General features: G+C 41.5%; 1 protein-coding gene across 1 annotated transcript in view; it reads left to right on the top strand.

The window, feature by feature from the left end:
• Catsperb (cation channel sperm associated auxiliary subunit beta) overlaps positions 1-23,716 on the top strand; it is a 68,345-nt gene that overhangs the window by 19,493 nt on the left and 25,136 nt on the right. The window contains 6 exon segments of the mRNA XM_048362015.1: positions 2,559-2,625; positions 2,954-3,000; positions 4,879-5,028; positions 7,191-7,349; positions 13,415-13,559; positions 19,458-19,612. Coding sequence (XP_048217972.1) covers positions 2,559-2,625; positions 2,954-3,000; positions 4,879-5,028; positions 7,191-7,349; positions 13,415-13,559; positions 19,458-19,612 — 723 coding nt within the window.

The raw sequence follows: 23,716 nt of genomic DNA, 5'->3' as shown, positions 1-23,716 counted from the left end.
TGGTGAGTTTTTCTTTTTCAAAAGTCAAGCTTTGTGATTCAGCCAAGTCATTCCCATCAACACATCAGCAGGATTTGGAAACTATTAACAAGATTGTGAGTAGCCTATCGCTTGTCCCCTCACTTTCTGTCCATGGAAATAGGTATTTCCTAGGAACTGACTTTCTGTCTTGCTAGTGGGGAAAAAAAAAGTGCACAGAAGAACTGGGAAAACCAGACAGGCAAAACTGATTAACATTCAAAAGAACTGACTTCAATATAGTGGGCTCCCCTAATCCCCTTCAGCCTCCTGTCCATGCATTCAACCACCATGAATAAAAAACATTAGGGGAAGAATGCATATGAAAGGAACACAAACAGATGATGTTCTTGTCACTGTTCCCGGGGCAGCACAGCAAATTACAACTACTTGCTCAGCCTCAGGTATTGTATTATAGCCACAGAAAATGGCCAACAGCTCTAAGAAACAAGGCATTTTGCAGCTCAGGGCAGCGGAAGTTCCAGAAGTGGAGGGTCTTACAGAGCGCTGGGCTTGCAGAGCTCCAGTCTTTGGAGTCTGGATGGGAGGAGGGCTGAGGAGAGGCCCACAACTTGGGATTCTGAGGGAAAGGAAGGAACGGCATCTTCTAGGGTGGAGAGCACGGTGTCTTCTCTCCTCTCCGCATTGCCACAGTTTGAGCTACTGGGAACACCATGCCTGAACGCTCCCTTTAAAGCACAGCCAAGGTATCTGGGCTTCCTGACAGAGCAAGCTCCTTCGGGGCAGACTGTGTACTTGAGGGCCAATGGGACAGGCGAAGGCTGAACAGGAGCAATGAAATTTAGTAAGAAAACCATTGTTAGTATGTAATAAACACCTACCAAGGTTAGTGTCATTGGCACTGCGACCTTAGCAAGTAAAAAACAAAAGACAACCAACATCCATAAGGAGTTCCAACCATAGCAGAAAAATGCTTTCTGGGACTAAGTACCAAAATAGCAAGTAAAAATGGAATCAATTGAAGGCCAGAATCACTACTGTTTAGATGCAGATTACCACCAAGATAAGGAAACTTCGGAACCTATTTAAGGAAAACAGCTAGAAACCACAAGAGCAATGCTGAACCTCTGGGAAGAAGTTCCAGAGGTGAGGGACAGAGTTAGCAGAAGGAATCTTTAGGGGGTTTTTTGGTTTTGTTTTTTGGAGGAGGAGTCCTGGGACTTGAGCTTTGGGCCTGGGCATTGTCCCTGAGCTCCTTTTTGCTCTACCAGTTGAGCCACAGCATCACTTCCAGCTTTTTCTGTGATTAATTGGAGATAAGAGTTTCCAGGACTTTCCTGCCTAGACTCACTTCCAACAGCGATCCGCAGATTTCAGCCTCCCAAGTAGCTAGGAGTAGAAGCGTGAAGCAATACAGGTGCCTGACTGGAAGGATTAAAAATAAACAGATAGCCTAGAGCTGGTAGCTCACACCTAGAATCCTAGCTACTCAGGAGGCTAAAATATGAGGATCATAGATTGAAGCCAGCAGGGGCAAGAAAATCTGTGAGACTGTTATCTCTAGTTAACCAGCAAAAAAATAGATGTGGAAGTGCGGCTCGAGTGGTAGAAATAACAGTCCTGAGTGAAAAAACTAGGGGACAGAACCCAGGCCCTGAATTCTAGCCCCAATACCAAACACACACACACACACACACACACACACACACACACACACACACACACACACGAACAGAGAGAGACAAAAATACAACAAAAGAATAGAAGAAAATTACAGGGTAAGAAAAATCTAAGGCTATGTCTTGAGAAGGTGCACTAAATTCCTGCCAAAATTGAAAAATAATATATCCATGGGCATATCCTGTAATATTCTTGAGTCTGAAATTAGAGGGAAATAGTACACATTTCCTGTGGTGCTTGATCTTGGTTGTCAACGTGCCATGATTGAGAGATGCCTACAGAATCGGTTGACACACACATCTGGATTTGCCTTTGCCAGTGTTCGCAGAGACAGCTGGCACCTAGGGCAACAGAAAGGGGGTGACCCCACCCTGAAGGTGAGTAGCTCCATCTAGTGGGCTGAGGGATCAGTTGGAACAAAAATGTGGAAAGAAACTTGCAGGCCCCCACACAGGCCTTCTTGAGCAGGGGTCCTTTTTGCTCCTTGCATTTTGTGTAGGCTTCAGACTGCTGATTCGTCAGCCTTTGATCTCAGGCTTGCGCCAGTGCCTCTCTCCAGGGAGTCCTTCCACCTCAAATTTGGGGCTTCTGATCAATTCAGAAGGTTCACTGATGAAGCATTTTTCAGTTGACATGTTCATTTATGTACAATTCTTCTCTCTTTTTGATGATTATTCAAAACATGTATTCTAGACTCTTGTCATCGTTCTGCTATCTTTGGTTAGAAAGGATGTGGGGTTTTTTTGCTGTTATAAACTTTTGATTTTATTTTCATGCAAATTTTCTCTCTTGCCTTATGTCTTTGAACTACCAAATTTTGGAGATTTTGTTTACTTTTTTTTTTAAGTCTTAAATCTACAACTTCCCTTAATAATATTTTCATTTATTTATTTACATAGGTTGACTATATCAAAGGAAAGTTGTGGTATAGTGAAAGATGTTTTGCTAACAGAGAAAAATTTGAAGGTAAATTTAAACTTAACAATGTATTAACAAACTTTTGTCAATAGACATACTATGTATATCATTAAATGAAATGGTATACAACAAAAATAGGATAAAATATAATGGCAAGTATCTTTCATGTAAATCAATAGTATAAAAATAAGGGGAAAGCTTTAAATTTTTGAGCTAATAGGCACGCCTAAATAACCACAAGAAAAATGTGTGTTCATATACATTAATCGATGACACATAACTTCTCATTTTGATAGAAACGGTTTTAATAATACTATCCTTTCAATCCTAGAAATATCAATGCTGCTCATAATTTCTGTGTCTTTTTATATTATAGTTGACTATGTTACTATCACCTTTGACAGGAATAGGACCCTAAGTGAGGTAAGATATTGAATATCTTAAAAAGTGACAAATTTTGTTATGCATGACTTTAAAAATTGCTATTAATGTAAAAAAAAAGGTGGAAGTAGAGCTGTGGCGCATGTGGTAGAGTACTAGCCTTGAGCACAAAAGAGACAAAAGGAACCTTATTGAAATGTTTGTGGGAATGTAAACTAGTACAACCACTCTGGACAGCAGTCTAGATTTCCTCAAAAGACTTAACATAGTTGGGTGCCAGTGGCTCACGATTATAATCCCTGCTACTCAGGAGTCTGAGATCTAAGGATCATGGTTTGAGGCCAGCCAATCCCAGGCAGGAAAGTCTGTGAGACTCTTATCTCCAATTAACCAGCAGAAAAACAGAAGTGGTGCTGTGACTTCAAGTGGTAAGTAGAGTGGTAGCCTTGAACACAAAAAGCTCAGTGATCGTGCTCAGGCCCTGAGTTCAAGCCCTATGACCAAGCAAAAAAGAAAAATCAAACAAACAAAAGACACTACACATAGATCTTCCCTACGATCTAGCCATACCATTCCTGGTCATCTACCTAGTACATCACAAGCCAGGATGTCATAAAGACATTTGTACGTGCATGTTCATTGCTGCACTATTCACAATTGCCAAGTTGTGGAAAGATGCTGCCCTACAATAGATCCAAAAAAATGTACCTATACACAATGAATTTTACACAGCCATCAGAAAGGATAGTGTTAGGTCATTTGCAGGGAAATCGGGTTAAGTGAGGTAAGCCAAGCTCAGGGAGACAAATGGCCCATATTTTCTCTCACATGTGGAAACAATCTAAAATATTCCAGGACATGATAAATATACAGGCATGTCTCTAGGCATTCACACACAGTGAGACTAGAGGATGATACTCTTAGGAGAGGAACACAAAGATACAATGCCTATGGACATCCGATCATACAAAATAATGTTTATCAAAATGAACTCCAGGCAATGGAAGCAAGGGATTGTTTTTCTTTGTTGCTATTTTGTTTTCTTTTTGTTTGTGTTTTGTTCATTTATCTGTCTTTGGAGGAAGGAGTAAGAGGAGGGAGAGCACAGAAATGGAGGGACAACGCTTAAACAAATGCAGCAGTCACTAGACACTATTGAAAATGAACTATTCAGCTTGTGGGTAGAGATGGGAAGGAAAAATTGGGAGAGAATGAGGGAAGAGGTGACATTGTCCCCCCAAAAAATTACTATTTGCTTGACTTACGTAACTTTAACATCTTTATAATAACAGGGTGGTTTTTTATTTGTTTTGTTTTTTTGCCAGTCCTGGGGCTTGAACTCAGGGCCTGAGCACTGTCCCTGGCTTCTTTGTGCTCAAGGCTAGCGTTCTACCACTTGAGCCGTAGCACCACTTCTGGTTTTTTCAGTATATGTGGTGCTGAGGAATCGAACCCAGGGCTTCATGCATGCAAGGCGAGCACTCTACCAGTAGGCCACATTCCCACCCCTTATTATTATTTTTTAAGAAACACTTGGAGACAGTGCCCAGGCCCTGAATTCTAGCGCCAGTACTGGCACAACAACTACAACTACAACCAAGACAACTCTATATGCTAAGAAGTTTTGTGATCTGCTTTTTCTTCTACTGGTGTCTCTACTTAGTTTTAATGGCAGTTGCCTAATTATGATAAGCTGAGATCTCCACAGTTATTCTAGACAAACAATAAAAACCAGAAAGCCCTGTTTTGCCATTGTTTTTCTCTGGACTGATTTCCCCAGAAGTGAGTCATGGACTGTAAAGGTTTTTAAAATGTGACACATCACCAATCAGGATATCTCAATGGTTTATGATTTCCTATGATAATAAATTAAATTTCAAAGATGGCATTAACTTCTCCTTTTATTTATTTTTTTTGTAGGCAAGCGCTTGCTTTTTTAGTGAAGAACCATTCCTTGCCTGGACACCTTGCATAAGTTATAATTCCAGAAGTGTAAGATCTTTTCCAAGGGTGGTAACATTTCTTGTTGACCCAGAGCAAAATACTGGCATTTACCTCTTCCATGATTTGGTATGTCTTATAACCTACAGATGATCATTCCTTGCACTACAAAAATGCACATTTATTTTCACATTCTCATTATGTTTGGCAATAAAGCCTGATAAAAATTGGCAAATGCAAAATTATATTAAGTAGTATTGTTTGACACAAGACATTTCTTACCTTTGATTGCCCTTCAGTTTGACAAAAGTGAAAATCAAGGCCAGGCAGAGAAAGTCATGTCTATAATCCCACATTGGGAGGCAGACCTTGGGAGGGTCACGGTTTAAGAGCCAGCAACTGAAGACTTAAGGAGACCTTATCTCAACAAATAAGCTGAGTACAGTGATTCGCATTTCTAATCACAACTATGTGAGAAGTATAGACAGGAAGATTGCAGTTCTGAAGTCAATTCAGGACAAAAATGCAAGACCCTGCCTGAAAGTGAACCTAAAGCAAGAAGGAGGCATGGCTCAAGTGATAAGGTACTTACTTGCCTAGCAAGTGTAGGGCCTTGAGATCACTTTTCAGTACTCAAAAACAAAAAAAAACTATGATACTGGTTGTGCTTTGTTAATTCTCCAAAAGGACATAAGTTCAACATTTTTCATATAAATTTCAGGTTCCATAAAATGGCTGGTTAAAATGGGCGTATGTGAGCATGCAGATGTGCACACGTGCGTGCGCACACACAAAATGAAACCCCTTGCCACAGGCCTGTAGTTTCTATTCTAAATATGTTTAACAATGGTTATGAAGTAGAATTATTCTCACAGTCATCAGAAAATACCTAGTTCTGCTCATACCCTAGAGATTGTAGAAGAGGAAATCTTTTGCCTGTTGTCTTCAATAACAGGGCCTTGCAAATTAGAGTGATTAAAAAAAAAACAGCAGAAAAGGAAACATTGCATTTATGCAGGCATTGTGCATCTTTGTGAGATAAAGTCCATAATAAATTACTCAAAATGGTGGTTGAAGTTTGGATATGACCTTAATGGTGATGAGAAAATAAATGATACCCCCAAATGGGTCACTTTGGCTTAAAGATAATTGTAAGCTGAATAAACTTTATTGTTGTTGGTGGTCATGGGGCTTGAATTTAGAATCTGGGCACTGTCCCTGAGCTCTGTTGCTCAAGGCTAGTGCTCTACCACTTTAAGCTAAATCTCCACTTCTGGTTTCCTGGTGGTTAACTGGAGGCAAGAGTCTCATGGACTTTCCTGCCTGGCTGGCTTCAAACTGCAGCCTCTGAGTGCCTGGCTTGAATGAACATTTTTGAAATTTAACTGGGCCTATTTGTTTGAGGAAAAGAAATGATCTTTCCTCCCTCCGTCCCTCCCTCTCTCTCTCCCTTCTTCCCTCTCCCTTCCCTCCCCTTCCCTCCCCTTCCCCTCCCTCCTCTCCCTTCCTCTCCCTTCCCCTCCCCTCCCCTTCCCTCTCCCTCTCCCTTCCCTCTCCCTCTCCCTTCCCTCTCCCTCTCCCTCTCCCTTCCCTCTCCCTTCCCTTCCCTCCCTGCCTGCCTTCTTTCCTTTCTAACAGGTTTTCAGGGCCACAAATGGGAGCAGGAAGACAAATATTTGTCCAAGCTGGTACCTCCCCCCCAAACCCTAACACTCACCTGGGGAAGGGACTGCTTTCTCTTTTCTGGGGTTAGATCCACTCTGGTAAGAAACAGATGGTAGTCTCTCTTCCTAGAAGTTATTGGGTTTTAGTCAGATCAGGAAAGCTCTGAGAAATTTGCCTCTTTTTTTCTTTTCTTCCTCAGTTGAATCAGATGTTTTCAGCTGAAAATTACCTTTATGTCAAAGTGGTATGTCTTGGGGTGTTATATATCTTGATCCCTTTAACACCCTTATCCCCTAGAACTAGAGTGTGGCTTAGACATTCACACTTTGGGCACATAGTTCTATGTGTTGACATCGCAGGATGTCTGCTGGGTTCAATAATGACTATGATAAACCTCTCTGTGCCATTTATTATAAAACTTCAGGCCAATTATTTCATCTCCTGAACTTTATTTCAGTAGCTAGCAAATGGGCAGGAAAGGAGACTACAGAAACATCAGAGATTACTAATCCTTCCATTTAATGCTATGTGAAATCCAAGTAACAGAAACGTCTAAAAAAATTGTAATAATAACTATGGGAAAGTATTCATCACTTCTTTGTGCTTGTTTTTTTTTCCTCTTCTAGACTACCAAACGTACCATGGTTACTGTGAATGTTCTAAAGAATAACCAACCAAGTCTCCAAGTCAAATTTCCTCCTTTCAGGTTTCCTGCACTATTCACTAACCCTCAAGGGATGGTATTTCATCCCCGAAGCCACTTTCTATATGTATATGGCAACCAGGTATGTTCCCGAGAAGCTTCCTGCAGCGTACGAGGCTGAGTCTAGAACTTCCTCCCTGCTCAGTGGTTGTGCATAAAGGGCAGAGCTACTCTGCTGATCCAGAAGGGGAAAGTAGGAAGACTATAACTGTTGACTACTTACCGGGTGCTATGCTTAGTACTATCAGTTTCCAATTTCCCATTCCTTTACTGAGCCATAGTTAGCCAAAGCTTTCCTGAACTTTACCCCTTACAATACATTTCTTTGCAACTTTGGATGACTGAGATTTCTCCATGAACCCATAGAAAGTATGTTTAACATTGGCATTTCTTTTATCTGGTTTTGTCTAAGTGTCACTTTCTGGTTATGCTGTTCTATCTGTTTTGAGTTTTGAGACCATCTGGCTATGTAGCCCAGGCTAACCTAGAACTCACAGTCCTTCTGTCTTCATCTCCCCAATATTGGGATTTCGGGTGCATGCTTCTACACCCTTCGCCACACCCTCCACCTAGGGTTGTGGTGTTCTTCCTTATGGTAGCATACTCCACCTGTGCGTTCCCCCATCAATCGGTTCAGTATGAGTAACTTGAAAGCTTGGTAATAGGCCTTTTACAGTTCCAAGGGGCCATTAGCTAACTTAAAAAAAAATTGCATGTTCTTTATTTATGGAGTATAGACCTGAAATGATGGCGATGATGGTGATGATGATGATGATGGTGATGATGTTGATGATGGTGGTGATGATGATGATGATGATGATGATGATGATGATGATGATGCCGATGATGACAGCAGTGTTGATGGTGGCACATAGGGACTATCTAGGCAAGGATCTGCGGGAATGAAGATGGAAGAGGAAAGGAATGGGTACTGGGTGGTGAAAAGGATAAAATGCCTTGTACACATGAAGACAACATAGTGAAAAGAGGGAAGGAGACTTGATAGGAGAATCCGGAGTTTTTTTGTTGAGTTGCTTTGGTTGTAGGAAACTGGGTTGGGGCCATGGACATTGGTGTCCAGAGATAGGATTCTGAGGTAGTAAATTAATGTACAAACTGTTGGTTGGTTTTAGTAGAACATGTAAATCAAGAAGGAAAAGATTTCAGATTCCTCAAGAAGAGTTTGAAAAACATCTTTCTCCTTTCAGTGATCATTTTTTTCCTTGGCTGGTGCAAACCTAGGATCTGCAAAAATAGCCATTAGTGGAAGAATCTCCCAGGTCACAGAGTCCATTGAGATTCTGGAATCTTTTAGGAAGTAGAACCTTCCTGACCCCCTCCACTGCCCCCATTCTTTTTGCTGGTACTGGGCCTTGAACTCAGGGCCTTGTGCTCTTGCCTTTTTTGCTCAGGTCTAATACTCTACCACTTGAGCCACATCTCCACTTCTGGCTTTCTGCTGGTTAATTGGAGATAATAATCTGGGATGGGCATTGAACCATGATCCTCGGCTCTCTGCCTCCAGAGCTGCTGGGATTACAAGCATGAGCCACCAGGGCTGAACCTATATATCTTTTCTCTCTCTATATCACTCTCTCTCTTCCTTTCTTTTCCTTCCTTCTTTCTTTCTTTCTCTCTTTTTCTCTTTCTTTCTCTGTCTCTCTTTCTTTTCCTTCCTTCATTCTCTCTTTTCTCTTTCTTTCTCTGTCTCTTTCTCTTTTTTTGTCTCTCTGTTTCTTTCTGTCTTTCTGTCTCTCTCCCTCTTTCCTTCCTTTCTCTTTCTTTCTCTCTCTTTCTCTCCTTCTCTCCCTCTCCCTTCCTTCCTTCCTTCCTTCCTTCCTTCTTTCCTTCTTTCCTTCCTTTCTCTCTCTCTCTCTCTCTCTCTCTCTCTCTCTTTTTTTTTTTCTTGCTTGCCAGGCCTGGGCACTGTTCCTGAGCTTCTTTTCCTCAAGGCTGGCACTCTCCTGCTTGAGCCACTGTGCCACTTCCAGCCTTTTCTATTTATGTGGTACTGAGGAACCGAACCCAGGGCTTCATGCATGCTAGGCAAGCACTCTACCAATAAGCCATATTCCCAGCCTGAGCCTGTTTTTCTTAATAATAAAGACTGAGCAAACTAGCATTTACCAAGTTGCTGATTAGTCTTTTGAGTTTTAGACTCACCCTTTCCGCCCAAGTAAAATAACAATTAATAAGTAGCAAAGGATCCCATTAGCTAACTTCAAAGTACCAAAATATGAAGGATTTAGTAAACTTCAGAATTTAGAAAGCACTGCAGTGACTTCCAATGAGAGATACAAATTCAGTTTCTTATTGATGTTTCTCAAATGTTCTGTGGAAAATGAAATTAAGAGGCTAAAGTTTGGTGATGAGAAAGGACATAGTTTCCTCTTTAGACTTGGGGATGGTACTTCACAGGGTGTGGGTTTGCCTCACACATACACAGGTTCCTCCATCTTTAACTTTGAAATGAAGAACACTGTTTAGATAAAAAGTGCTTATAAGAACTCAGAACTCAACACTTGCCAATCCTATGACTTGTGCTGACTTGGTGTCTCAGAAGATATAGTGTGTACTGATGTCCTCTTGCAATAGCCTCTGGCAACCAATAACATTTAACCCCGTGTGTGCAAAGCCAGTGCGCATCTTAATTTATTCAAAACAACTTGGGCAATGGGGCTAATAAAATAAATAGCTCAAAACAGTTACTAAACACATTTTTCCTTCAAATTTAATTTTCTTACCCTTGATGAGACACTTGATTAGTTTCTAATTGAACCTGTGTCCCTCAATTTGTAAATCTATTCTATACTTGAATATAGACTTGTTTTTATTTTAGCCTTGTTATGGTTTTTTAGTTATGAAAAATTTGGAGATTTGTAAAGGTGGCACCCTTTTTCTAGGTCTTCTGGAAACCGTTTCAAACCTCCCTTTGCTTTTGAATTTTGTTACTCTTCTATGGTGTTTTTGCATGCCTATCTGTGCCTCTTCTCCTATCTGGCTCAATGCAGTGCAACTGAGAGGAAATCTTCCACAAAAGGGATTTTCTCTCAAAACAAGAAACAAAAAAGTGGACCATCCACCAACCGTCTGTGCAGTCCAGAGGCTACCTGAGGGACTGGAACCCATCTCTCCTGACTGAGCATGCTGATGGGACCTTGTTTGGAAACCACTGAAATCAGAGGTGATCACTGAGGCATGGTAGGGCTGCCCACAAGTACCTCAGGCTTCTGGGAAGAAATAACCGACTGCTTACAGATTCGGAGACACCTAAAGCAACACATTCAGGCCAGAGAGGCCACATCTTCAGAAAAACGTTTGCGTTCCTAGAACCCCTGAAGCTGAGAGGTAAATGTTTTTATGAAAGCAGCCCAAACTATTTATTTCAAACACTTTGAAGACTCAATAACAACAAAGCACAAGAATACAAAAAAGAAGGGCTGGGGATATGGCCTAGTGGCAAGAGTGCTTGCCTCGTATACATGAGGCCCTGGGTTCGATTCCCCAGCACCACATATACAGAAAATGGCCAGAAGTGGTGCTGTGGCTCAAGTGGCAGAGTGCTAGCCTTGAGCAAGAAGAAGCCAGGGACAGTGCTCAGGCCCTGAGTCCAAGCCCCAGGACTGGCCAAAAAAAAAAAAAAAAAAAAAAAAAGAGTGAAACATGACCCAATCAAAAAAAAAAATTCCTTTAGAAATTAACCCTAAAAAAACTTTCAGAGATTAACCCTAAAGAAGTGCAGACCTGTGGAGTACTTGGAAAATAATTCAAGATTATTTCATATAGGTGCTCAGTGATCTAACAGAGAGCACATACAGAACTTGTGGGAAAATATCCAGAAAATGGTACATGAACAACATGAAAATATCAGTGAAGAAATTAGAAACTTTTTTTTGAAGAACCAAATGGGAATTCTAGAGCTAGCCTAATTAAACATTTTCACCAGAAGAGTTAGTCAGCAGTTTTGATCAGACAGAACAAAATGAGTCAGTAAACTCACACAGATCATTTGAAACCAATGAGGAGCAAAGAAGAAAACAGATGACAGAAGTAAAAAGATCTTAAGGGACTAAAGAGATGCCATCAATGGGCTGGGGATATGGCCTAATGGCAAGAGTGCTTGCCACGTATACATGAGGCCCTGGGTTCAATTCCCCAGTACCACATATACAGAAAATGGCCAGAAGGGGCGCTGTGGCTCAAGTGGCAGAGTGCTAGCCTTAGCAAAAAAAGCCAGGGGACCAGTGCTCAGGTCCTGAGTCCAAGGCCCAGGACTGGCCAAAAAAAAAAAACAAAAAAAACCTAAGAGATGCCATCAAGCACACCATCAGAGAGTGCAAGAGGGACAAGAGAAAGGAGGACACAGATCTTATCTGAGAAAAAATAAAGAATAACACCCTTCCAAATAAGGACAGAAATGGACAAACAAATTCAAAAAGATCAAAACTTTCAATCAGGACCAGTGCAATAAAGACCGACACAGGAACACATTACTATCAAATGGACAAAACTTGAAGACAAAGGAAAAACTCTCGAATGCTTCAAGAAACTTAAGGGATAAAATAGGGGAAGAGGAAGCAAGGACCTGAGAAAGGAGGGGAATGGGAGGGAAGGGACAGGGGGAGGGGAGGGGAGAGGAGTGGAAAAAAGGGATAGCTCACGAGGTAGAGCACCAAATGTGAATGAACAAAAAAGGCTGACCAAGGGTGTGGACACTTGGATCCAAGTCCCAGGACCTGCACAACACAAAAAAGTATTCATTAGCATGCTAATAAGGAAAGGAAAATTGAATCACACGAAATGTTCCAGTAGGGCCATAAAAGGTGGGAAACAAGTGGGAGATGAAATAGGAACAGAGGCAATGAATATAAAATGAATTGGTAGATATGAATTCCACTAGCTCCACTGATGTCACTGTGAACATTCATGATCTGAACACACCAATCCAAAGACAAAGTCAGTTCTCCAAGAAGATATCATTGTGTTTATCATGATTTTCCATAACAACAGAGGGCCAAAACACTGAGGCAAAAACTGAGGCTATTGCAAGGACTCAGTGACACCAGTATGTTTGGCAACATCACCACCCCACTGTCAGAAATGGGCAGATGCAGCAGACTAAAAACCAAAATAGGATATACCAAACCTAGTGCATCAACCCCATATAATGGATATCTATAGATGCCTTCCTCCAACAACAGAAGAGCACAAATCCTTCTGGAACTGGCATGGGACATTCATTGAGATACTTAATCACATTCTGGGCCATAAAACACACTTCAGTAAATTTAAAACAATAGAAGTTATATAATGCCTATTCACAGGCCATAGACGTGGTGAAACCTAACAGTATAGAAATTGATAACAGAAAGAAAATGAGAAAAACCTCCAAATAGTTGGAAATTAAACAACACACGTCAAAATAACATAGGAACCAGAAAAGAAATCACACAAAATTTAAAAATATTTGGACCCTCTGTTCTCAGTGCAAATCTTGACTCTGGCATGTCCTAGATTTCAATCTTATGCTACCTCTCCAACGCCCCTGTGTGCAGGGGTTAGTAATCATCTACTCTGGCCATTGGGGTGCAGGTTGAAATATATATTATATGTAAAGTAATTGTCAGAGTACCTGGCTTCTCGTAATAAACATTGAATAAAACAATGATTATTACTTTTATGCAAATGTAAAATAAGAACTATATGAAGCTACAACTCATCAAAATTGGTGGAATACAGCAAATGTATCGCTTAAGGGAATGCTTATGTCTGGAAAGTGAAAAGGTTTAAGAGTCGATCCCTTATGCATCCCCCTTGGGAGCCTAGAAAATAATGGCACATATACATGTACCCAGCATTCCATCCTTTAGTGAGCAAGGAAACTCCACTTGAGAAGCAAGGGGAAGAATGTGGTTCTTTTACCCATTTGCCCTGTGTAGTGTGCACCCCCGACTCTCTGCTTACAGACACTATCATGGACTCTGGGCTGGAGAGGGAAGGTAGATCTTGGAGGTAAGAGGCCTGGATAGGTGTGCACATTTGTGAATAGGTATAGGGCCCCTCAGATGTTGGAAGAAAGGGCTACTCACTAATTGCCAGCTGCTCACCTCTGCTCTTCAGTGAGGTGCCATCTCTTTATTCCCTCAGGTATGGCTTTCATTGGATGGCGGCAACAATTTCGAGCTCCTCTGTGATTTTTACAATACTATCATAAAGAGCACTTCCCATAGCTTTTATACTTCAGATATTGTTCTAGTTTCCAAAAACGGGAGGATTTACTTGACCAAGGCAGGTAAGAAATTTACTTTTATTGTTGAAAGTACCACAAGTGGACCAGGGATTCAAAGATATATGAAAAGAAAATGCCTTTCTAATCACCCAGGCCTAAGGTCTCTACCTATTAAGGGTGATAGATTTGTAGGATCTACAGAAAGCAGATTCTACAAACATCCCTGAAGAAGAGAAACACTGGATCTGAGCACTCTGTTCTCATTCACAGTGTCAGTGCTGTGTTACTGTCCCTGGAGCCAATAATAATAGACACCACTTAGCAAGCCACAATTGTGCTCCGCATGTTACAAAGCCTTCTCATTTAGTGCCACAACCACTTTGCTAAAGCATATGCAACAATATATTAAATGGGTACAACTGAGATCACAGAAGTATACGATAGAGTTTTATGATGGGTATTTTATTCTCCTCCGTCATCTTGATTTGGCAATCTAGTGATTTCATTCTTGCTTGTTCACACAATGAAAATAATAGTTGATCTCACTGACAATTACCTACTCCCTTTCTTTATCCTTTTTTAAAATTTATTTCTGGGGCTGGGGATATGGCCTAGTGGCAAGAGTGCCTGCCTCGTATACATGAGGCTCTGGGTTCAATTCCCCAGCACCACATATACAGAAAACGGCCAGAAGTGGCACTGTAGCTCAAGTGGCAGAGTGCTAGCCTTGAGCAAAAAGAAGCCAGGGACAGTGCTCAGGCCCTGAGTCCAAGGCCCAGGACTGGCCAAAAAAAAAAAAAAAAATTTATTTCTGCCCTCTTTTTTTTTTTTTTTCTTTTGCCAGTCCTGGGTTTGAACTCAGGGCCTGAGCACTGTCCCTGGCTTCTTTTTTGCTCAAGGCTAGCACTCTGCCACTGGAGCCACAGCGTCACTTCTGGCCATTTTCTATATATGTGGTGCTGGGGAATCGAACCCAGGGCTTCATTCTGCCCTCGTTTTTATTTCTCCTAATTTTGTCTGCTAATTGTGAGTTGTTTTCCCTTTATTTTTCTAAGATTTTTTTTTTTTTTTTTTTTGCCAGTCCTGGCTCCGTCCCAGAGCTTCTATTTACTCAAGGCCAGCACTCTCCCATTTGAGCCACAGCACCACTTTTTAGCTTTTTCTATTTATGTGGTGCTGAGGACTCAAACCCAGGGCTTCCTGCATGCTAGCCAAACACTCTACCATGAAGCCACATTCCCAGCTCTTTTCTAGCCATTTGAGATACATCATTGCATTATTTATTTGAGACATCACACTTCTCGTGTGGGCACTCATAACTATAAACTTTCCTCTTAGCACTGTCTTTACCGCCTCCTGAAGTTTCTGGCAACTTGTGATTTTTATTTTGTATTAGATTCTAGGATTTTGTTTTAATTTCCTCCCTTATTCTCCAAGGACCTACTGGTAATTCAACAATGTATTGTTCAATCTCCATTCGTATCCTGTAAGTCTGTAAGTCTGTAAATTGGTAGGATAGCAGTTTGAGGCCAGCCTGGGAGGAAGAAATTCATGAAACACCATCAAAACAATAGCTGAATGTGGTGACACGCACTTGATATCCCAGTTTTATTGCAAAGCATAAAATAGGAAGATTGTAATCCAGGCAAACCTGGGATAAAAAGACCTGGGTTTGATTCCTCAGCACCACATAATATAGATAAAGCCAAAAGTGGCACTGTGGCTCAAGAGGTAGAGTGCTAGCCTTGAGCAAAAAGAAGCCAGGGACAGTGCTCAGGCCCTGAGTTCAAGCCCCAGGACTGGCAAAAAAAAAAAAAAAGTAAGACCCTTTCTCGAAAGTAACAAGAGAAAAAAAAGGGCCAGAAGTGTCTCTTAAGTGGTAGAGCACTTACCAAGTGTAATCACTGAGTTCAAACCCCATACTATTAAAAAAAAAATTGTGGAGCTTTTCTGCTGTTTTTATTATTTTTTTATTTTTATTATCTTCAAGTAGTTTTCTGTGATTATTTTGTTGAATGTTATTCATGCCTTTAGCTTACACCTCCTCCTCCTCCTCTTCTTCCCCTCTCCTGCTCTTCTTCTTCCTTCTTCCTCTTCCTCCTTTTCCTTTTCTTCTTTCTCCCCACCCACCCACCCCTTCTTGTTCTTTCTCTTCTTCCTCCTTCTCTTTTCCCCACCCCCACCCCCCCATTCATAAGTTTGGTCTTTAGTCTTGTCCCAAGGGTCTTGTGTGTTTCACTCAGATTTTTCTTAATATTTTTGTCCTTGTCTTTTTTTTTTTATAATTACTATATCTGTGGTCCCTGATAGTCTAATTTCAACTGGTTTTGTTATACTAGCAAGGCTTTCAAATTAGTTTTTATCTGAGTTACTGAAATTTTTCTTTCCAAGGTTTCAATTTGATTTTTTAAAAAATATTTCTCTATCTTTATTGAACTTCTCTCTTGTGTCCTGCATTGTCTCCCTTATTTCAATGAGATACATGTTTGGATTTTCTTCAAGGTTACTCAACTGTTTGTTTATACATGTCCTCTTTCGTTTTGTTGATCGTTTTTATCACTGTTCTTTGCATTCCTTGTTTAAGATTTTACCCACACACTAACATTCAAGTCCTTTGTTGTGAAATTGTTGACTTTTCTGAAGGCATGTTGCCGTGTTTTTTATATTAGTTGTGTCTGTTGGGATTTATGTATCTGAAGCCAAGTTTTTGGTTGGAAGCTTTAATATCAAATCCTTTCATTTGAAATATTCAGAACACTTAGGCCGTTCTGGGCAGCGGAAAGGTTATGGTATATTTTCTCATCACTGGACCAGAGAGGTGACCCAGGAATTAAACATTTGCCACAGAGTTTGTGACACTGGGCTCCTTACTCCACAAAAGGAGAAGAACTGATGTAGCTGTTCTCTAAATTGGAGCCATTCAGTTGCCAGGTCAGAGACTGCTGTTCTGTGTGAAGATTTTCAAGATGCACCTGTGATTGGTGGCAGAGCTAGGCTGATCCTCTGTCCTTTGTCTTGTAAGGTTTTCTTTCTGTGATGCATAGTTGGTTTAGTCTTGTCTGTTTCTGCTGAAGGGCCAGCCTGACTGGACAAGAGATCTCTACTACATATGGATTCTTTAACTAGATTCTGCATGTGCCACATTGTTGGTGAATTTGTACCTACTGTAACCTGCCAGCAAGCCTGTGAATACAGGAGAAATAAAATCAATGTGGCAATTCGTGATGTCTTTGGCAGTTCTGCAGGATGTTTGATCTGGGAATAGCCATTCAGTAAGCTGTGTCCATTAGGGAAAATGCTGGGCGATTTCACACAGCTGCTGTCTCGTTTGTGAATCTCAGTGCTGCCAACATTATTAGATTAATTATATCAATTTAGTCTTCTAACTACAGTGTGAACAAGTTCTAGTTTCTCACCCTTAATGTCAATTTTAATATTGTTACTTTATTTGATGAAAGCCATTTTGGTACCTAATAGTATCTTGTTAAAAGTTTTATTTGCAGCCAGGTGCTGGTGGCTCATGCATGTAATCCAAGCTACTTGGGAGACTGCAATCACAATTCAAAGCCAGCCAGAGCAGAAAAGGCCATGCCATGAGACCTTTTTTTTCCCCCCAGTCAGTCATTGAGCTTGAATTCAGGGCCTGGGCACTGTCCCTGTGCTTTTTAGACTCAAAAGGCTAGCTTTCTCTCACTTGGAGCCACAGTGCCACTTCTGGTTTGTTGGTGATTCATTAGAGATAGGAGTCTTATGGTGTTTCCTGCCCAGGCTGGCTTTGAGCTGTGATCCTCAGACCTCAGCCTCCTAAGTAGCCATTACAGGCCTGAGCCGCCAGCACTTGGCTTGCCATGAAACTCTTCTTTCCAATTAACCACCAGAAAACAAGAAGTGGAGCTGTGACTCAAAGTGGCAGAGTGCTAGCAATGAACAAAATAGCTCAGGGACAGTGTTCAGGCCCTGAGTTCAAGCCCCACGACTGACAAAAAAAAAAAGTTTTATTTTCATGAGTTATTAGAGTTGAACACATTTTCACAAGTTGTTTTTGTTTTTTGCTTTTGCCGGTACTCAGAGCCTGTACTTGCTTGACTGACACTCTACTACTTGAGCCAATGCCCTCAGCTTTGCTTTCTGCTAGCTGTTTTGTTTTTGTTGCCAGTCCTGGGGCGTGGACTCAGGGCCTGAGCACTGTCCCTGACTTCTTTTTGCTCAAGGCTAGCACTCTACCACTTGAGCCACAGTGCCACTTCTGGCTTTTTTCTATATATGTGGTGCTGAGGAATCGACCCTAGAGATTCATGTAAACGAGGCAAGCACTCTTGCCACTAGACCATATTCCCAGCCCTCTCCTAGTTGCTTTGGAAGTGGAATTTTATGGACTTTTGTGCTTGAGTTTGCTTTGAACCAAGATCCTCCATCTCTTAGCCTCCTGAGAAGTTAAGATTACAGATGTGAACCACAGGCACTCGAAATCAATCAATCTCTGTCTCTGTCTGTCTGTCTGTCTCTCTCTCTTTCTCTCCCTCCCTCCCCCCACCTCCCCTTGCTAGTATCAGCATTTAAACTTATGGTCTCAAGGTTGCTCAGCTTGCTTGCACAAGTTCTACTCTACTACCTGAGCTATGCCTCCAGCCCTGTTTTATATTCTTTTGTAGCAAATTGTCTCTTTAGGTCTTCTTAATCAAATTTTGGTTGAGTTGACTTTTCTTATTGATTTCTATGACTTTTTAGCATAATATGGGTATAAGTTCTTGGTTAGAAATAAGATTCAAAAATACCTTTCAATCAGCAGCTTACCTTTTATTCTCTTCATGATATCATTTGAACAAACAGATATTAATTTTTAATTTTTTATTGTTATTATAAAAGCGACATACAAGGTGTTACAGTTACATAAGTCAAGTAAAGAGTACATTTCTGTTTGGACAGTGTCACCCCTTCCCTTGCTCTCTCCCAGTAAAAAGATACTGATTTTTAAAAGTTCAACCTAACCCTCTTTTATTTTATGATTCTTTCTGCATGCCTTCCTTCCTCCCTCCCTCCCTCCCTCCCTCCATCCCTTCCTCCCTCCCTCCCTTCCTCCCTCCCTTTCTTTCTTCTTTCTTTCTTTCCCTCTTATGGGGCTTGAACTCAGGGCCTGGGCACTATCCCTGTGCTTTCTGCTCAAGGCTAGGTTGAGCCACAGCTCCACTTCTGTTTTTATCTAGTAGTTTATTGGAGATTAGAATTTCATGGACTTTCCTGCCTGGGCTGGCTTTGAATCATGATCCTCAGATCTCATCCTCCTGAGTAACTAGCATTACAGATGTGAGCCACAACCACCCAGCGGTGGTTCTTTCTTTGTGTATAATGTACAAGAATTCTTTGCCTTTGTGCTATAAATATATTTTGTTTTATTCTATCAGACTGGTTGTTTTAGAGTTCCTCTATAAGTCTATGTAAAATCTCTGATTTTGTGTATGTTAGGAGGTAAGATTTATTCTTCAGACACATATTTTGCAATAGCCCTGGTTTCAGTGTCTTATCATCATCTATAATCATCTCAATGAGTACAGAAAATATTTGCTGAAACTCAGTATTTAATTAAAATGATCATTTTTTTCAAATGCAACAGCTAAATTGGTAGTGTATTTTTTCTTTTCTGCTTCCCTTTAGTATAAGTGAAGAAATTGTTACAGAGTGTGATATAAAATGTTGTCTAGGGGCTGGGGATATGGCCTAGTGGCAAGAGTGCCTGCCTCATATACATGAGGCCCTGGGTTCGATTCCCCAGCACCACATATACAGAAAATGGCCAGAAATGGTGCTGTGGCTCAAGTGGCAGAGTGCTAGCCTTGAGCAAAAAGAAGCCAGGGACAGTGCTCAGGCCCTGAGTCCAAGCCCCAGGACTGGCCAAAAAAAAAAAAAAATGTTGTCTAGTTGTGTTATATCAGTATCAAGAGACTTCTGTTTATTTCCAAATAGGAATGCAAATATACACTGGAATTGGAAAATTTGATGACCCAGTTTTCGTAATATATTATGATCATTTGGGATTCATACATAAACTAACTCCAGACCACTTTGAAACTGGTGAAAAAGTTGGAGCCTTGGGAAGTTCTACAAGTATTTTTCAATCGGTCAGTAATATGATACATTGAAAGAGTTTGCCTTAATTTAAGAATAACTAATTCCACAGAGGATAATGGGAAAGCAGGAAGGTATTTTCCTAGGGTCAAAGTGGTATTAATACTTGTTGCTCTATTTACTCTTGAGGGAAAACTGTCTACAAATACCCCAAAATACTGTCTAATTTTTTAAGGTCCCACACAAGAGGGAGGGAATGAGAAAGAGGAAACACATGATTCTAAACAAAAGGAAAGAAATGTATATATCCCCTGATCTTGAAGAAATAGTTTTATTGTTAAAGTTCATAGAGTTTATAAGCTCTGTAGAGTAGAATGATGATTTTCATCATTGTAAAGGTTAAAAAGTGTACAGTAAAATATGTGTAGTTACTTAAACTCAACAACAACAAAAAATTTAAGTCCCACACAAGGCTACAGAGCTTAGATCTACCCAGGATCTCTTCATGCAAATATCTTCACAGCAGAACAACATCAGATCTTCTAAATTATATCCCTTGTTATTGGGTTGATTCTCTACTTCCTAAGGTTGGCCTTAATGAAACATGAATTTGGGCTCACTTTCTTCTTTCATGTTAACTCTTTGCTCTCTAGTTTCTTTGATCCCAACATAAGACAGAGTTTTTAATGTTCTGCATAAATGACACTAGATACAGATTCTTAGAATAATGGTAATGTGTAATAGGGTACTTGTGAGGTTATATAGATCTATGTGCTTGTCATTGGCCATGGAGTCATGAAAATGAACAGTCATCAATATATCAGCAAAGAAGCAAACGTGTGTGTGTGTGTGTGTGTGTGTGTGTGTGTGTGTGTGTGTGTGTGTGTACTCAGGGCCTGGGGGCTGTCTTTGAGCTCTTCACTCCAAGTTATCATTTAATAAAAATTTCCCATTCCACTTACCAAGTCATGTTCCAGTGGAGAGGGAGTGCCCTGTGCCCAGCTAAAACTCTTTTGTTTTATAACAACTATTTATCTTCATTTTACTTATGAGGAAAATGGCACAAGGAGGATAAATAATTGATAAGAAAGCTGGGCGCTGATGGCTCACACCTGTAATCCTAGTTACTCAGGAAGCTGAGATCTGAGGATCGCAATTCAAAGCCAGCCTGGGCAGGAAAGTCCATGAGATTCTTATATCCAATAAACCACCAGAAAAGCAGGAAGTGGTGCTGTGGCTCAAGTGATAGACCACTAGCCTTGAGCTGAAGAGCTCAGGGACAGCGCCAAGGCCCAGAGTTCAAGCCTCATGACTGACAAAATAATAATAATAATAATAATAATAATAATAGACAAAAACTATGCAACTGGTTCTTTACTGACATTGAGATGTAAGGCAACTGGATCCGGGGCCTGTCTTTATAGCTACATTCTTTCCCACTCTTCCCCTTTCTTAGGAAGTTCCCAAAATTAAAACTATAAAAAATTTAAATGTAAAAAGTATTTATAATGATAGCGAATTGGTCTTGGAGGGATTGCATGGTGCATCAGTGAGCCACACATTTCTTTGTCACCTAGCAACAGTGTCCATGCCAACATCCCCATTAGGATTGTTGTGCCAAGTCGCAAGACCACCCCCAAGAAGACCACCGAGATTCAGACACTCCGAAATGCAAAAGCAAGGCAAGGGTTTATTTAACGAGCTGCCAACTCGGGCCTCGTCCTACCCACCGACACAGCGGAGGTTAGGAGGAAGCCCCGAGCTGTGATTACACAGGGCTTATAAAGGCAAAGAACAAGGTTACAACAATCAGCTGTGCAAGCAAGATTAGAACACAGGTACAAATCTGATTGGCTCAGGGTTCGATTCTAAAATGGGGTTCACGTGGTGGGGCCTGACTTCAAAGTCTGGCACCTCATTTCCCCCTTTTTCTTTTTGGTACCTTGGGAGCCAATCATGGCTCCATTCTGTCCATTTCAATGGCTTGCATGTCTAGGGGATGATATAGAGGTAAGGCATGGGCCAGTAGGGCCAAAAGTAGTATCCGAAAATAACTCTGGTCCCTCGGTTTTAAAGGGGGGCTGATGGGTGAAGATCATCCATCTTCTGTAATTTCTTCAGGCTGACTCAGGGGTGTTGACCTTACCTAGCCAGGAACCTATAACCTTAGTCTACTTTACCAAGGGACTGCAGGATTCACCTCACTTTGGAGTGAGCTGCCAAAATAACATTAACACTAGCCAGGGTAGTAAGGAAAGAAGGCAAAAAGAAAATTATAACAATATTCAGTCTAACTTTCTTTTCTTGAGGCGAAGGCAAAGCGGCTGAGTTGGGTCTTCCAGGATCTTCTTAGCCACTACATTCACAGTCTCATGCTTTGTTGGATAGACTTCAACCCATCCTGAAAAGGTGTCTACAAACAATCTCAGGTCAACAAGCTTTCTTTACTAAACAGATCTATGAGCTTAAAATTCTCACTGCCAGTCAGGGCTTTGAGTAAATGCGGGGGGTGAGATTTTAATCTATCCTCTCATTTGACAAACTTACCCTTACTAACCACTATCACAGATGACTGGCAAATTCCTGCCCAGTAGACAGACATGGGCATTGGAAAGGCATGCTTATGAACTATTCTTCTAGGACTTCCCGGCTTTAACTTTTGAAAGGCCAACAGTAGTGACTCTAGGATCTGACACCATCTCTGCCATCCAAGCAGTGGCTTACTGCCTCTGGATGCTCCATCACTTTTGTCCCAGGAGGAGTGACTTTTGACTTGGACTCAGGGCCTGAGTGCTGTCCCTCAGCTCTCCAGCTTAAGACTAGCACCGTACCACTTTGAGCTCCACACAACTCCATTCCCAGCACTCTGCTGGCTGATTAGAGACAAATCTCTCACAGGGACCTTTCTTTGCCCAGGCTGGCTTCGAACCGCAGATTCAGATCAATGAGTCTTATAAGGGGCCACTTTACTCCAATTATAAGCAACAAGGTGGTCCACACAGAAGTAGTTTTTAAGCATGCTCTCTTACCTGGAACTTATTAAGGGTCAGTATTAGATCTTGACAAACTTGTAGGAATCACCTGTGCTTCTCTGTGGGCCTGCTGGAAACTGTTACAAAAAAACCTACAAAGAAGCTGGAATGGCAATTAAACATTTTGGTAGCCATAATTCTCCTTTTCTCACTTTGCAATAATTATTTAGGACAATTTTACTTCCAAATTTCTTCCAAAAGGCTACAAAAACAAAACAATTAATACAAAAGGAGGAAAATACACAGGCCTAAGAAAAGCTACGAGTTGGAGATCTCCCAAGCTGGCCCACAACCTCCTACAAGGGTACAGAAGGAATGGACCCGAGTTGGCCCACAACCTCCTGCAAGAAGGAGTGGACCCGAGTTGGCCCACAACCTCCTGCAAGGGTGCAGAAGGAGTGGACCCGAGTTGGCCCACAACCTCCTGCCAGATAAGCAGAAGGAGCAGACCCAAGTACAAGGTGGGCGGGTTGAGTCTCGTTTAGGAGGCCCTCCTGGTCAGTTCCGGCCAAAAACCAAACTGACTCGCGCCCTACAAGTATAAGCAAAAGCAAAACAGACAAACAGACAAATTACAGGACAAGACAAATGAACAGCGCTGTTTTCTTACCTTCGGAGTCTGGGATCTCGGGGTCTCTGGGGCCATCCCGGACGAGCCCCCAAATGTTGTGCCAAGTCGCAAGACCACCCCCAAGAAGACCACCGAGATTCAGACACTCCGAAATGCAAAAGCAAGGCAAGGGTTTATTTAACGAGCTGCCAACTCGGGCCTCGTCCTACCCACCGACACAGCGGAGGTTAGGAGGAAGCCCCGAGCTGTGATTACACAGGGCTTATAAAGGCAAAGAACAAGGTTACAACAATCAGCTGTGCAAGCAAGATTAGAACACAGGTACAAATCTGATTGGCTCAGGGTTCGATTCTAAAATGGGGTTCACGTGGTGGGGCCTGACTTCAAAGTCTGGCACCTCAGGATGAGTACCTACTTCTCACCTCTAACAGTTCCCAAATGTGTCAGGGCCAGGATTGGTCCTGTTGAAAAGAAGGCCAAAGGTGGCTACAAGAGCAAGTCTGTGAATTAGAAGAAATGAGAAGAGACATGCCATGCAAAAGTCACAGTCAGGA

The sequence above is a fragment of the Perognathus longimembris genome, chromosome 14 (assembly GCF_023159225.1).
Source record: "Perognathus longimembris pacificus isolate PPM17 chromosome 14, ASM2315922v1, whole genome shotgun sequence".
NCBI classification, from domain to species: domain Eukaryota; kingdom Metazoa; phylum Chordata; class Mammalia; order Rodentia; family Heteromyidae; genus Perognathus; species Perognathus longimembris.
The sequence above is the reverse complement of the archived record's forward strand: the minus strand, read 5'-3'. Positions and strand labels throughout refer to the sequence as shown.